At 39.9% G+C, this 10,520-nt stretch overlaps 3 protein-coding genes across 3 annotated transcripts; 1 reads left to right on the forward strand and 2 right to left on the reverse strand.

Moving 5' to 3' along the window:
* The first annotated feature begins 33 nt into the window (after positions 1 to 33).
* Positions 34 to 6,800, forward strand: LOC110851612. Its single transcript, XM_022099465.2, has 12 exons — positions 34 to 208; positions 289 to 459; positions 3,614 to 3,882; positions 3,960 to 4,195; positions 4,301 to 4,546; positions 4,603 to 4,920; positions 4,992 to 5,277; positions 5,356 to 5,517; positions 5,578 to 5,726; positions 5,802 to 5,869; positions 5,932 to 6,409; positions 6,498 to 6,800. Exons 2-12 carry the CDS (start codon positions 328 to 330, stop codon positions 6,722 to 6,724), a joined length of 2,571 nt encoding a protein of 856 aa, XP_021955157.1. The 5' UTR covers positions 34 to 208; positions 289 to 327; the 3' UTR covers positions 6,725 to 6,800.
* Positions 6,767 to 8,323, reverse strand: LOC110852666 (neurogenic differentiation factor 1). Its single transcript, XM_035854155.1, has 2 exons — positions 7,487 to 8,323; positions 6,767 to 7,407 (listed from the first exon to the last, which is right to left on the reverse strand). The coding sequence occupies exons 1-2, from the start codon at positions 7,513 to 7,515 to the stop codon at positions 6,816 to 6,818; spliced, it is 621 nt and encodes a 206-aa protein (XP_035710048.1). The 5' UTR covers positions 7,516 to 8,323; the 3' UTR covers positions 6,767 to 6,815.
* Positions 8,324 to 8,451: 128 nt separating this feature from the next.
* Positions 8,452 to 10,296, reverse strand: LOC110851613 (ATP synthase mitochondrial F1 complex assembly factor 1). Its single transcript, XM_022099466.2, has 7 exons — positions 10,142 to 10,296; positions 9,654 to 10,062; positions 9,455 to 9,584; positions 9,319 to 9,384; positions 9,152 to 9,253; positions 8,869 to 9,072; positions 8,452 to 8,790 (listed from the first exon to the last, which is right to left on the reverse strand). Exons 2-7 carry the CDS (start codon positions 10,055 to 10,057, stop codon positions 8,605 to 8,607), a joined length of 1,092 nt encoding a protein of 363 aa, XP_021955158.1. The 5' UTR covers positions 10,058 to 10,062; positions 10,142 to 10,296; the 3' UTR covers positions 8,452 to 8,604.
* Between the last annotated feature and the right edge of the window lie 224 nt (positions 10,297 to 10,520).

Consider the following 10,520-nt stretch of genomic DNA (forward strand, 5'->3'; position numbering starts at 1 on the left):
AAAAAACACGAGGACCCGCTCGTAGTAAGAGACACAAGACGACGAGTAAACAGCAGATGTCTTTTTTTGCATAGTAAAATTAATAAAAATTAGTCATCAATTAAGTCAATAATTAATTATTATCATTGCGAAGAGACGGAGTCGGAAAGAAAGGACGATTTATAAGCACATGTAATATAGCAGCTGCACGTCTACTAAAGATTTCATTGTAAGTTAATAAATATAAAGCAGGACAATATTATATTTGTTGTATAATAATTATGAAATGTCCGTGTTTTATTTTGTCAGACTTGAAATATTCTTGTGCATGCTGTTCTTCAAGAGGAGATGAACTTGACGTACCTCCAAACTTACTCAGTGGAGGGCCAGCTCACATTTTGGGGTAGAGGTCACAACGTAATTTGCTGGTCATCTGATAACCAAGTTGCTCTTGTACAGAAAAAAGGCGTCAATGTTTATGTGAGTCTCTTTATAATCATCATCATATGGTTTAGCTCGTTATGTGCCCTTTCTCTCCCATCTTGCCTATTTACTGAATTAATTTTAAGGACATGTGACGTTGAAATTACTTGGTGTATCATCAATCTTCATACTTAATTTTGTCACCTTTATCTTTAATCTACGTGTTCGGAATTTTGTGACCTGGCCTGACATTATTTATGTATTCCATATTCCTAATTGTGGAGAACCAGGGAGAAGGTTCTGTTGAAATAATAATATTACTAATATAATATACAAGCAATAACATATTTATATATGAACAATCAAATTGTGCTGATCAAGTACTTGGCTTATTGTCAGGCGGCGCTTTCTGAGTCGTTCTCTAATTAGTGGATTCTTCTAAATCGTGCGGTGGAAAGTGGAGGAAGGACCTCCATATTGGATATTTTTGACGTTTGATAAGTGATTTTGTAAATTTTGTGGCTGCTAATTGCAGTGAAGCATGGAACGCCAACACACCCACCATCATCACCAAAGCGCATTCACAATGGCGAAATACATAATCTTCCTCTTTGTGATGTTGCATAGTTTCATTGGTTCAGTTCATGGAGATTTCTTTCCCACGCCCCAATTTTCTGGAGAAGATGTCACCCAAAAAATGTTTGGCAGTCAAACTAGTGAACTTTTTCCCATCGCATATGGTGATTTTAATTCTGACAAATTAACTGATATCATCGCCGTTCCTAGCGACAGATCTGCCATTATGTTGTACCTTGCTCACGAAGAAGCTCCCTTTCTCCGCCTCAAGAAAAAATGTTACGTGCAAACAGAACACAATATGGAAAAGTTGGAGATAGTTGGTGCTTCACCGGGCGATTTCACGGGAGATGGACTCATGGACCTGCTTGTCACGATGAGGCAAGAGGGTCGAAAGAGTCTTGAGATCGTTATCTTTGAAGGAAACTCGAGCGAATTGATCTGCGAGAATAGAATGGATGAGACCATTTCAATGGCACGAGAACCTCTCGTCGTTGACTTGAACGGGGACATGATCATGGATCTCGTCAGTGAAGAATACATCTCTGAAGACCACAACAACCACACGACGAAAAAAGCAATCTGGATTTTTACACAAGAAGCCAAATTGAAGCCCGACAACTTCTCATTTGAGGTTCTTCCTGGCTTTGACAAGAAGCTTCAAGATATTTGGGAATCTCGTCCCATGTCCAATCCACCATCCAACGCTTTCGTGGATGTCGACGGGGACTCGATTCCAGAGTTGGTAATTCTTACAATGGAAGGAGAATTTCACCAAGTCCAGGCTTTTTACATTCACACGTACAAAGTGATAGTCACGCTGTCTGAAAAAAATGTCAAGTTCAAGTACACCGGTGTCCCTGTCAAACTGAATGGAACAGAGCAAATTAACGTTGTGGGGCAACCCCTCTTTGTGGACTTTAATCGTGATGGCCGACTCATGCAACTCCTCCCTTTCTGCTCCACTCTTACCTGCAACAATAAGGAAGGCATTGCAGTCGATAAGCAGGGGATCAAGGTCATCTATAATAGGACGGTGACAGACCTCCTTCTCTCTTCAGTCTCGTTTGACAACATTGAATGGGGCTTTGACCGACCCGTGGACTCAGTCGAGAAGGCTCTCTTGCGAAAAGACCGCTATTACTCGAGATCATTAGTGCTCCGCGTGGGCGACTACAATTTGGATGGGTTTCCCGACCTCATCGCTGTATTGGAAGCCAGTGGGTCGGGACAACGGGGGCATGAAATAATAAAAAGGGCGGTCGTGTTTGAGAACGTGCCGTGCACTGATCCAAAATGCCCATTTCCTCGCAAATTCAATCCAAACTTTAAGCTCCTTTGGCAATACACGAACGTGACCCTTGCTACATTCTTTGACATTCATGAGGACGGGCTAATTGATGTGCTCATAGTGCGACGTAACAACGCGTCAACCCCAACCAAACCAGGGCGTTTCGAATTCAGAGCATTCCAAAACAGTCCAGACTATGACTCCAACTTTATCAAAGTGATGGTTCTAACGGGGAGGAAATGTGAAAAGTGTCCCAAACGTATTCCGTATGGCAATCTACTCACGGGGCCAATCATTTCATACAAGACGAAAACACAGGAGGGAGCCCTTCAAACAGCATTGGCCGCCCAGAATTATCGAAGTGCAATCATGCCAATGGATTTACCTTACACAATTTTTGGGATTGGGCACTCCCCGAATTTTGTCGAGACCTTAAGGATTGACATTTCTTCGCACTCTCACGAGTGGACACAGATTATCCCAAACTCCCAGATCATTGTGATTCCACATCCCGTCGATGAGCCGAAGCAATGGAAGGCGAAGCTGTTTCTCACCCCAAGCGATGCAGTTCTCCAAACATTCGCAGTCCTCCTCGCCATTTGTCTCGTCGTCACGTGCATTGTGGTAAGTTGTTCATAAAGTTTTTCATGAGATTTAAAACTTGTATTGAAAATAAATTTCTAAGTTAAAATATTAAATTAAATGCTAAGGTGGGGCTTCAAATCAAGGAAGTGCGAGAAGACCGGAAGGACAGGTTGCACGAGGCGCATAGGTTCATGATGTAAATCGAGGGCTGATTTACCGACCTGCCCACCAATTTCCCTACTATGTAGTAGTGAAATGACAATGAATTGCTGGAGTAATTTCTATTTTCGTGATATGACGATTGTGAAGTCAGAGTCAGGAGAAAAATATGTGAATAAATATTGCTATAAAGTATATTTCTAGTTGAGTATTAAATTAATAATAATTCATGATAATCAATTAATCTAATCATTTCGTACATGAGTTTTAATATCATTATTAATTGTAATTTGTGTATATAATCCTTACCACTACTGTTTAACTAACGTTATGACGTTATCATTGAAATACATCGCTGTGTATATATGATCTGATCTCTTTGTATATTGCGGAATTCCCAGGTAAATAAATTATGCGAAAATCGGTTGCTAATCCTTCGTGTACATTCCATCCATTTTTCCTTTCCATCATTGCCTGTAACCCCCAACGTCCACAATGTCCTCGTTGGCTTACTATTAGATTATTAACTTTCACTAATTTTCTTTTTCATAATAAAAAGACGAAATAATGAACACCATGTTATCCTCTTATCTTCGTCAGGATTGCCGACAAAATACTGGGGCCCAAGCGAAGCCATCCCCAACGCTGACCGTATACCCATCGCGCATCGATGTCTCCCACAAATTACATATTTCCGACACAGGGAATGTTACGAGCAGTGACGTTCTGTTTGACGAGGACAAGCAGAACATCTTCGACTTGATGAGAGATCACATTCTCCGCCCGCATGGACATGACTCGACTATTTTCCATAATTACGTCACCAAAGCGGCCTGGTCTCCCATCCCTGTTTACCGAGGTCGCGACACGTGAGTGCACAAAGTGCAAATGTGACCAGGGCATCACGAAATAATCTACTAACTTAACTTGCATTTGTATGACGTAGTGAAAGTCGCTGTATTTTGGGCGTAATAACCTCAACCCATCAACTGTTTATCTACGGACAAAGAAACCGACGATTCACATCTGATCTGTGGACCGAACCCTGGGAGACCATCCTAGATATCACGGAGACTTACAATAAATACCTGTGCGACCTTTGGAAAAAAGATCAAGACGATCTGGAGGGCAAGTCCTATTTTGACACGTACAAAGAACGACTCTATGAAATTGCAATTACAGGTAAGTCGTGCACCCTGTCTTAATCAGAGTACAATCTTGTGCTTTGTTTGAACGAATATACATGTGCACAAGTCTAAAAACAAAATGATATTTTAATGGTGTTAGATTTTATTTGGATTCCTGACTGGAAACTGGACCCCGACTCGAAATACACTGACGAAGTACAAGGAACCTTCAAATCATATTTCATGACTTTTCATGCCAGTGGAGATATGTGCTTGTGGAAAATAGTGGCGTCTAAAACAGTGATGCCAAAGTATTCGGTGCGAGTGGTGTACCGAAAGCAAGGGGTGGTTGCGATTAATGACATAGTCTCCACAACAGCATACTCATTTGTTTCCGCCGACTTTGGTAGGAATTTTCACAATTTATGAGGGAATTCCCTGAAGTTTGAACAATTTTCACAGGTCTCCTCTTGGTTGGAACAAATAAGGGGAAAATCTTAAGCTTCATTGTGAGTAAATCGTCAGTGAAGCAGGAAATGGATGAGCAACAAGGGCAGCAGCAAAAGTATGGCATTGGGAAAGAACAGTGTTTATGGGAAGAAGACTTGATCCGAGTGGAACATTTGATGATTTGTCCGCTAACATCCGGCCGGAGAAAAATTGACATTATTGCTGTGAAAAATCCGAATATTGTCATTGCCACGACTGCCTCACTAACCGAATTCTGTCTGAAGGGAAGCGAGTTTTCCATCGTGAAAGTTCCCTACGGTCCCATTGTTGGTTAGTCATCATTTCATTACTCAATTTCTATTCTATTCACAAAAATTGCAATGCTCATTTAATATTTGCAGGAATTCAAGTCAGAGAAAAGAGGGAATTTTTACTCTCCCACGAGCCTGGACAACTCTCCCTCGTCTCTTTTATAAATGGAGAGTTGGAATGCATGGAGCATTCTTCCATCTCCATCTTCGACCCGCAAAAGTCGACCAAGAAAAAGGCAATTTTGATCGGAGAGTCAGTCCAGAAACCTGGAAAGAAGGAGAAAAAGACGAAACAGATCAAGGATTCTGATAAGAGGCTGATATTTCAAGGACTTGCTCTCTCCCCAAACAAAACCATGATGTGTGTAGCACGCACGTAAGTTGAAAAAGAGGAGCCAAAGTGTAAGTGTATCAATTAATGGTAGTATATTTTGGAAGAAATTATTGTTTTCAGTGTTGGAGTGTATTATGACCATTTGCAAATTAGAAGGCCCACCCAGATCGTCTTCTACTCATTACTTCCTCCTACAGAACGACTGTTAGATACAGTCCGAGAGTTGTACGCAGAGAATGACTTGTCCCTTCGAGGAATAGCAGATGTTCTTGTTCCGTTCAGGTAACCAGTCCACGTCGTCTCGTCATTAATAAAACAATGCATTATTAAACTTTATTTTAGATTTGCCCTTCGTGGTAAGTTTTCGGGCTCCTTGTTTAGCGAGATTTTTAACTGGGCCATCCCATTGGAAGAGAAAAAAACACAAGAGTTGCAACTGCTCCTCTGGTGTTTGAGAGTTTTTCCGAAAACCGATCCTACTGAATGGGACGGTAATTAACTAACCAACTCAATAAAATGACTAGTTTGTGGCGGTCATGTCTTGAAGTGTACTATTTATTGTGCAGTTGCTGCTGCAGAAAAGCTGTTCAATCCTTCCGCTATGAAAGAATTACAGGGATTGGAAGCTTTGCATGTAAGATATTGTGTTACAAAAAAAAACATGTTTTGCATAATGATTTACGTGTCTCTTTTCAGAAATACAGGATCGAATTAGTACTGGATAGAATTATGCAGAGGAGGTGTGAATCCCTGATTCGTGCAGTATTACAAAATCAAGACAGAGCAGAATTTTCTCTGGATGAAGAACTCAACAAGCAATGTTTGAAAGCAATGGTTGAATTTCTAAATTCAAAGAGTCCTAAGAGCAACAAGCTTCCAAAGATGCCGCAATTTTCCTCTGAGCCACATATTCCAATGTGTCACTGGTGCAAAGGGCCGCTGGAATTTCCTCTCGAGATGTTCTCCTTTGATGAGGCGTTGAAGGACGTTGACAAGGAACTTATGACTGGTTTAGCACAAGAACAATGGTCTGGATTCAAATGGAACGTCCGACGTCATCCAGTCAAAGAGTTTGGAGTGCACAAGCCAGAAATCTGCATCCTTACCCTTCTCCCGTTACAGTTTCCGTATAGAAGATGCTCAAATTGCTACGTGTCTGCTCTCTTCGAACCAGGCAAGCAATTCTACACTTTCATATCAACATTATTTGTTTAAATACGTTCAAAAGAATTAAATAGATTGCGATTTTGGTGATTTTATAGCCTTTGGACAACTTCCTTATTGTCCACTATGCAATGCAATGATGTATCCGAACCAAGTGGTGATTACAGCACCCCACAAATTAACGAAAGGTGAACCCATGGACGAATTGGATGATCACCTCGAAATGGAATCGTTAGAAAACTTGTTTACTCACGAAATTGAAGATGTTCATGAATCGGAATCCGACAGTGAAAGCGAATATGTTTCTGATTCTTCCGATTCTTAATACTTCTTTTATTTATTTTCGTTTTTTGTTGAAATTAGTTAATAAACTTTAATAATTTAATTCGTACTAGTAAAAATATACAATAATCAAATTAAATGTCAAAGCACGTATTTTCATATGGAACAGACGGGCGACAACTTTGTTGTGGATAAGTACAGAAATTCTGGTGGTGGTAATGCTGATGATACACCTCAGAATTGATCCCATTATGAATTCCAAAATCCTGATTCTGATTTATGGTGGATTGACCTTCTGGGAAGTATGGCTGTGAATTTGCACCACTTGACGTCATCCCAAGATGGGTAGAATTGTGGTTTGTTGTCGTCGTCATCTCAAGGTGGACATTGTAGTCGCGGAGGAGGCCATTCGGCTCAAAGAAGGCGCATGGTCCAGGCTTGCTGAACGAATCCCCTACTGGAGATGGGCTGAGACTTGTGGACGGCTGACCTAAACCATTATTATTGACACTATTACTACGTGGGTTGAGGTGCAAGAACCCAGCAATCAAGTTTGACGTTCCTTGGGACAAGCCTCGGGACAAAGAGAATGCCATCTGCTTTGGCTGCATTATCTTTTCATCATTCTGCACCAGAATCGTTCCCAGAGTTCCAATGTAGTTTCGTGCTAACCGCAGGGTCTCAATTTTGGAGAGCTTCTGATTCCTTGATGTGATGGGCACATGCCTTTCAATAGCATATATAATTTAGTATTAATAAAAAAATGAAAACTTGGACGGATTGTCTTAATACATATAATGCTTACTGTCGTAAATTGTCGAGAGCTGTACGCATCAAAATTCAAATAAACATATCTAGATTAATTTTGGTGGCTTTTGTTTTTTCTCTGGGTACAAGAAATAGAACGCCAAAAAACGACGTCACCAAACAAAAGCTACCAAAATTAAGCTACCTTGATTCAGTCCGTGCATCCGATTCCTTTCCCTAGCGTTGGCTTTGTGTCTTCGTACTTTGGATTTCACCATTTTTCAATATTAAATTAAATTATAAAATTCTTGAACTATGAAATTGTTAGTGTGGATAATATTTTTCAAATTATTGCGAATAAAAAAAATGGTCAGCTCATGAGCATTTCTGGAGAAAGAATGACAATTTACATACGCCAAGAGGGAAGACAGGGTGAAAGTTATTGATGGACACATACTCGTCCATTTTATCGTCGGTAACGCCTACACTAAACATGCTCAAAAGATTTATGACATTAGTGGACAATTAGCATTTATTTGCATGAGATGATTTTTTGAGTCAACATGAGCAGATATTTGCTGATGCTGATAAGGGAGCTCATGCCCGGATTTCCAAGCAATTTAACAATTCTCCCTCCTCACTCGAACACACTCTGACAATTATGATGCTTCCTCGGTCGGGTTTGTCTCTTCTGCCTGTTTAATTGAGTGAGTGTCGTACACCTGAGCCTACATGTATCGTACAGTTCCGGGTAGAGTCTCTCCCCTAAATCTATTTTATATCATTGGTTTGGAAAGTTCGTGGGTAATCAGAAAAATGCCACTTTGAGATCAATACAGATGCGTGTATTCGGATAATGTTCAACCCAACGTAACTTTTACATATGTAGGCACTCCATCAATGTTACCATTATCCACTGGAGAAATTAAGTATATATACGTAAGTTTAAGATATGAAATCTGATTACTCCTGTAACAAGTAGATAAATTATGACAAAATATATAATGCAGCCGCAAGCTGTTCTAATTTTCCAGTTTTCCAGATAATTTTATTCCTTTTTATGCAGAAATAATGAATAACTTTGATTTTGAGCCATCAAATTGTCTATTGTCAATACGGACTAGTACAATTAATTTGAAAATAGTTCTTCCTCAACCAGTGCACTGATTATCAAAGTTATTCTTCAAACTCGAAAAGATGAGGATGTGTCTCTTGAAGCTTTTTTAATTCATCTATCAAATCCATGTGCTGAAATGAGTCAGGTTTCCTAAAAAACGATTCCAATAGATTCTTCCTAGAGTCAGAGGTTTCTCCGTAGTAAAAGTTGACTTGAACGGCCAGAATATGCGCATCTTTAGTACTCTGTTTGTAAATTGAAGTAATAATTTTAAGATATGGCGTCTATGTAGAATTAATTGAGGGAACTTATTTTTTTCTCACCATCAAGTTTTTATCAAACTCTCCTCGCATCAACACCAAATCTTTGGAGCTTTGAAGGTCAGTGTACTGGATTAAGCGAAGACATTCAGGCGCATTTTCTTTGTGGGTTTGATACGCAATGAGAGGTGTAAAGTGAAAGGCGTTGTTCATGAATTGTACAAATAAAAATTCATATCCATGTTCACGGGGAAGGGGAAGCAAGAACTGTAATCGGTTAAATATATGCACACAAGTTATACCATTTAACTAGAGGTCACTTGACTCACATAAAAATACGACTTGCCATTGTGAAAGTTGATGCCAAATCTTTCATCTTTTCAAATACTGACCCCGACATTACGGCACCAAGAAGTCCGTCCTTTTTTCGGTGAAATTCTTGCCACAACTTGCGGATAAGCATTTACATAGAACATTTAACCGTAATTTAAAAGGATATTTACGAAAGCTTACAAAAATAATGTCGTCGCGATCGAGGTCCTTGATTCTACTTAACTCCATCACATCATTCAGTAGAAACTAAAAATAGGCTTCAGCATTGTAATTAATTTGATTCAATTCAATTGATATCAGGCAACTAATTATTTACATGATCTGTTGAACGTGATTGTGGAAAAGCCTGCTTTCCGACTTGTTTGTTCGGTTGACCTTTATTAGACCCACCAGAGATCTTGGAATCCAATTGTTCCAGCTTCGCCAACAATTCTCTTGGGGATGTTCTAAGGTAAAATTACAAAGACGAAACGGTTCGATTATTAACGCAAATTAGATAAAATTTGGTTGCTTACAATTCCATCTGCTGAAACTTGTCCTTGTATTTTTCAAAATACGCATTTTCCGACAACTTTTCTTTCAGAGCCTCCAGCTTAGATTTGATCTCTGCATTTTGTGAAGATGACGACGAATTAGAAGCCTGATTATTTGAACGTTCTCTATCGGAAGTTTGTTCAGTTCCACTGTTATTGAAGGGACCTGAGGGGACATGCAGTTGCCGAGAACAGCAAAACGTTTGCAAGCTGTTTCTTGTTCCAGCTGAATTTTGGCGATGATGGAGGTGTTGATAGTGGAAGTAGGCGTGGGTGACCGTACCCCCCGTCGGAGTCAGCAGTTCACCTCTGGAGGAAGGAGAGAATAGCTTGGCTAAATTGTTCCGATGAATCATGATTCCATTTTTAACAGGATTCGGGATCATTCTTCCTTCAAATTCAATGCAACAGCAAATTAATGAAAATAATTACACTAAATATTAACTCTAACGTGATTACTTTTAACTTACTTTTATATTTTGATTGCTACTGAATGAGCCGAAACTAACTTTGTAATTGGTGATCAATTAAGCAACAGAGTGAAAGTTTAACTCGAATAGGTGCTGCAAGTCTAATCTTTCCCTCGACTGCCGACCTCTTCTCTCTGTCTCACCCTGCCTCTGCTAGGAATTAACAAGATCTAATTGTTTTCACTTCTCAAGAACAAAATCGGCGAAAGTGAAGAACCACGTAAATTCATCATCCAAGGGCAACATCAAATAGAAGACAAATCAGATCAGGGGAGGTTCAATTATCCGGATAATTGAACTCCGATATCACGACTCGGGCGTGAAGCCGTCCGTCAGCCAGCAGACTTTGGAGGATTTTGTGACCGTCCAGAAAGTGGAG

Source organism: Folsomia candida, unplaced genomic scaffold, assembly GCF_002217175.1.
Source record: "Folsomia candida strain VU population unplaced genomic scaffold, ASM221717v1 Fcan01_Sc007, whole genome shotgun sequence".
In the NCBI taxonomy this organism is placed as follows: Eukaryota; Metazoa; Arthropoda; class Collembola; order Entomobryomorpha; family Isotomidae; genus Folsomia; species Folsomia candida.